At 32.2% G+C, this 4,357-nt stretch overlaps 1 protein-coding gene across 1 annotated transcript in view; it reads left to right on the top strand.

Annotated features, from left to right (window-relative positions):
- Positions 1-1,337: 1,337 nt before the first annotated feature.
- Positions 1,338-4,357, top strand: part of LOC106877924 (probable methyltransferase-like protein 24) — a 23,047-nt gene continuing 20,027 nt past the window's right edge. The window contains exons 1-2 of the mRNA XM_014926998.2: positions 1,338-1,427; positions 4,068-4,196. Coding sequence (XP_014782484.1) covers positions 4,072-4,196 — 125 coding nt within the window. The 5' untranslated portion in view covers positions 1,338-1,427; positions 4,068-4,071. The remainder of the gene's footprint in view (positions 1,428-4,067; positions 4,197-4,357) is intronic.

Here is a 4,357-nt window from a genome sequence, read left to right as displayed (position 1 = left end):
ATAATAATAATAATAATAATAATAATAATATTAATAATAATAATAATCTATTATAAAACAAACTAATGAAAACAGGCCCTAATACCAAATTCAGAATATGCAACCAGCACAATGAGACAGTTGAGCACATCATTTCGGGCTTCCCTGATTATTAGAATATATATACTCTACCATTAGAAATTTGGATGAAATTATAGCAATATATAACAAACGGATAATTAGATAATATCTAAACTCAAAATCTGTAAACAAGTGTAGAATCGATAGTCTGAATTGTAAAATTAAGTCTAAGGAAAATTTTCCTAAACTAGATTTCGGTACGATAAGTAAAAATAATTCTGTCTCTGATAATACTGTTAAGTTAACGCCTAGTCTTAATATGAAGTATAATATAAATAGTAATCTTGTCTAATTCTGTGAAGGGAACTAGTATGAATTATTTTAACTATGAGTAACAAATACAAGTGAACGCATGTTTGTGTAACTGTAAAATCAAAATTGTCTGTCCTCTAGAAAATTAATGTCTAACGAAAAATATAGTGTATCAAAGTTAGGAAATAAGAGGTGATCATAAGTATTATAATATAAGTTCATCTGCTACAATTGGGAAACCTAGTTTTCATAATCATTCTCATTCATTAGGTATAGAACAGAAGGTACTTCAATAAATCTTAAATGCATTTGAGATTTAAAAGATAGGAACATAAAGTATGATTAAAAGTTATCCATTATTAGTTACGCACCATCGTATAATATTGGCAATTCGAAAGGTGATCTTTCCTTGCAAAAAATTGATATGATTACTTCGAAATTAATATTATTAAATTATAATGGTAGTTTTATGATGAAATGTCATAAATTTAGGAAGGCATTTACATATTTCAATTGTTAATTATAATTGCTTTCATATATTATATAATAAGCACAATTCTTCTAAAAATGTTTCGCAAATTTAATAAATAGATAACTAATTGTCTTGACATAGAATCTGTATGTTTCTAACTGTCGTAAAGTAGAATTCATGTTTATCTTTTAATCTTTATTATATTTTAATCTTTAATATTTTTAATCATTTTATATATATATATATATATATATATACGCATATGAAAGTATATATACATAAATATCTCTCTATCTCTCTCTATATACGTATATATATGCATATGAATGTATATATACAGACACTCACTCATACACACAAACACACACAGAGTTATATAATTATGATTTTTTTGCTTTTGTACTTTGAAGATGTAATTGCCTTCATGTGACGTAAAACCTAATGAAATTCCAACTACTGTACACTGAGAAGACTTTAAACATTCTTCTATTAATATTTATCTTTCATACTTTGTTTAGGATATACCATCCCCAGGAGAGTTGAACAAAAAATCAGATACAGAACTTGAAGATTTATACCATGCGTAATATTCTTTCATTCTTCTATCTATTATATGCTGTTGTGTGTTAACTATTGTATAAAAAATCTTTCTATGTTATTTAGCTGATTTCCATGTGTTTTAACATGAACACGATAAGACTGTTCTCTTATCTATTTGTTTTTTCTTACACTAATCTAAATAATTTGTAGCTGTTACTTTCTAAGGCTGCCTTTTGTTTTCCTGCTGGTAAAGTTTTAATACATTTTCTCAAATTTAAACTTTCATAGATTTCTCGTTGAAGTTTTCCTCTTCTAAGGCGTCGTTGGATTTTCTTACTTTTAACCTATGCACTCTATACTCGTGCAAATTTTCTTCTTTGTGTCCTAATCCCTATCTTTGTTATTAACCCAGTATTTAATTGTCATTTTTTTCCATGGCATCTTAAGGTGTAGCCACATGTTCAGGGTTCAGTTCCATTATGTGGCAACATCAGCCAGTGTCTTCTACTATAGCTGTAGAGCAACCAAATCATTGCAGAATGGACATGATAGATGGGAATTGGAATATATGTGTGTCTCACTGTTTTCTTGCTTTGACATCTTGCAATAGATGTAAACAAATACCACCATCGTGCATACAATCTCCTTGTTTCTAATCTCCTTTGTAAACATATCATGTGATGAGTAATACTATCTTATTTGGATATAGGTAAAGGTTGGCGTAAGGAAAGGCATCCAGCCAAAGAATATCAAACTCAATCATTCGCCTGATCCACGGGAGCATAAAATAGTGGACATTAAACCGAAAATGATAACTGAGGGTATGGTTTTCTTAAAATTAAGACTTGAAGCTTGGGGTTCTCACGTTAAGAAACTGTGTGTAGAAGAAGAATTTTCCTGTTTCATTTATTAAGTCAAGTTATTATATAGAAGCTTCCTCGTCAAAGCAAGTGAAACCTAGCAGATGATAATGTATATTTCGCTACTATAGAAAACGAAGTGTGTGTCTTGGATGTTTGGTTGTAGTGTTTTCACTCTTTAGCTATTTATTGGTTACCTCCAGTCCATAGATCTAAAGAGTTAGCCGGGGCTTCTCAAGAGCGTAAACAACAATTCTGACAACCCAATGAAGTCACATCCACGCGATCATTTGACTTGCTGGATATAACAGCCAAATTTTCCCGCTAAAACACCTCCGTCTTTCCAAAGGCAAAAGATGCATTGGATAATCTTCTCTGAAATTTTCTGTTGCTTAGGCCAGTCATGAGTTCTAGGAGTTATAAAGCCAGATCTTAAGCTGTTTTCAATTGTGTATAATTGATGGAAATTACAACACCTCCACCTCTGAATGAGATGTCAGCCTATTGCAGGTTTAATTTCCCACATATTACTGGAAATTAGTTATTACTGAGTGAACTGGAAGAACGAGAATGAAGTGTTTTGCAAAAGAACACAACGCACAACCAGGTGTGTGAATCAAAACCACGATCGTACAACCGTGAATATAATTTGCTATCACAGAGTACAGACCTTCACTGAAACCGAAAAGAAAGTGAAAAGGATAAGACAGTTGTAGCCTGAATACCTTTTGTAGATCTGTTCGATTAGGACCAACCTGGTATAAGGAAAATCTGGTACATCTGGACTAAAAATATACAACAGACTGAACTCCGCTAAAGAAAACCAAGAAGGTGGTGGTGTTAAACTGGGTTTCAAACTCAGCCCATGCAGAACTACCCAATATTCATACGAATTAGTAACATAATTTAATATTTCTAAAGCTAGATGCGAGTTTGTGTATTTGAAACTTGTCAACTTGAATTATGCTAAGTTCTATGAAGATGAAATAAAGTTCAAGACACTAAATACAATCTTAAATGGAGCTGTTTCACTTTGTCTACTTCGTCCAATATTCGTGAAAGAAACCTGAATTTAAAACAATCTCTACGATTCAGCTCTACAAAGTAAACCCTTTTTTTGTTTTTACCTTTTTTTTTGTTCTTTGGCATTAGGATGGGCATGTAACTGTACAACCCAAGGCCGACATTGGAGCACGATGCCAAAGCAGACATTGGAGCACGATGCCAAGGCAGACATTCGAGCACGATACAGTCTTTGAATCTGTTGGAACCTGTCAAACCTTCCAACTTAAGCTAGCAAGAATAACGGTAAATTTTCTTAAATTGGAAACCTGGAAAATATGCTTGTAACAGAGTAAACTCCATTTAAGGAATCCCAGAACCAGATGATGGTGGTGTTAAACCAGTTCATCTAAGAACTCAGAATGCAAAGAGCATTAATAAATCTCACAAAGCATCTCATCTAACGCTTTGAAATTCTTCCAGTCTGTTGTAGAGGAATGATGCTATATTTTATCAACTTTTAAAAAAATGGAAAGCAAAATTGATTTTGGTGTGATTTAATGTAAAAACACAGTGGCCAGAACAAATTCAATGGTCTACTATGAAATGTCACATATAGTTTCCCCTGTGGTTCTCTGTCAGTCTGATGTTGTAGAGTAGAAGCAACAACCTCTCATAGAGTGAAGTAAATAATGCACCATTTCATTCCCAGTTGTAGTTGCTTCACTTCATTTTTCTTGTCAGCCTCTTATAATCGTCAAGTCCTTGTGTCTATGTAAAGAAATAAAAATCAATAATTCATTTGTTGAATATTATTGCAGATTTATGAACCAAGTTCAGGTGAAGTGTAACAGGATAGTGCGTGTTGGTTCTCTTGGAGATGGAGGATGGAATATTTGTTTGGATGACGGATATTATCCCACCAAGCCGTGCTTGGTATACTCATTTGGGTAAATATAAAGAAGCTCCGAAAGCTTTCACCCAAAATCGGAACGCTTTTCAATTTTTCATTTTTCTCTATTAATTTTTCTCTCTTATAAATGATTATAAATGATTGTAAATGTGTGTGAGTTTGTGCAAGCATATATACTTATATATATATATATATATA

This window comes from Octopus bimaculoides, unplaced genomic scaffold (assembly GCF_001194135.2).
Source record: "Octopus bimaculoides isolate UCB-OBI-ISO-001 unplaced genomic scaffold, ASM119413v2 Scaffold_75580, whole genome shotgun sequence".
NCBI classification, from domain to species: Eukaryota; Metazoa; Mollusca; class Cephalopoda; order Octopoda; family Octopodidae; genus Octopus; species Octopus bimaculoides.
The sequence above is the reverse complement of the archived record's forward strand: the minus strand, read 5'-3'. Positions and strand labels throughout refer to the sequence as shown.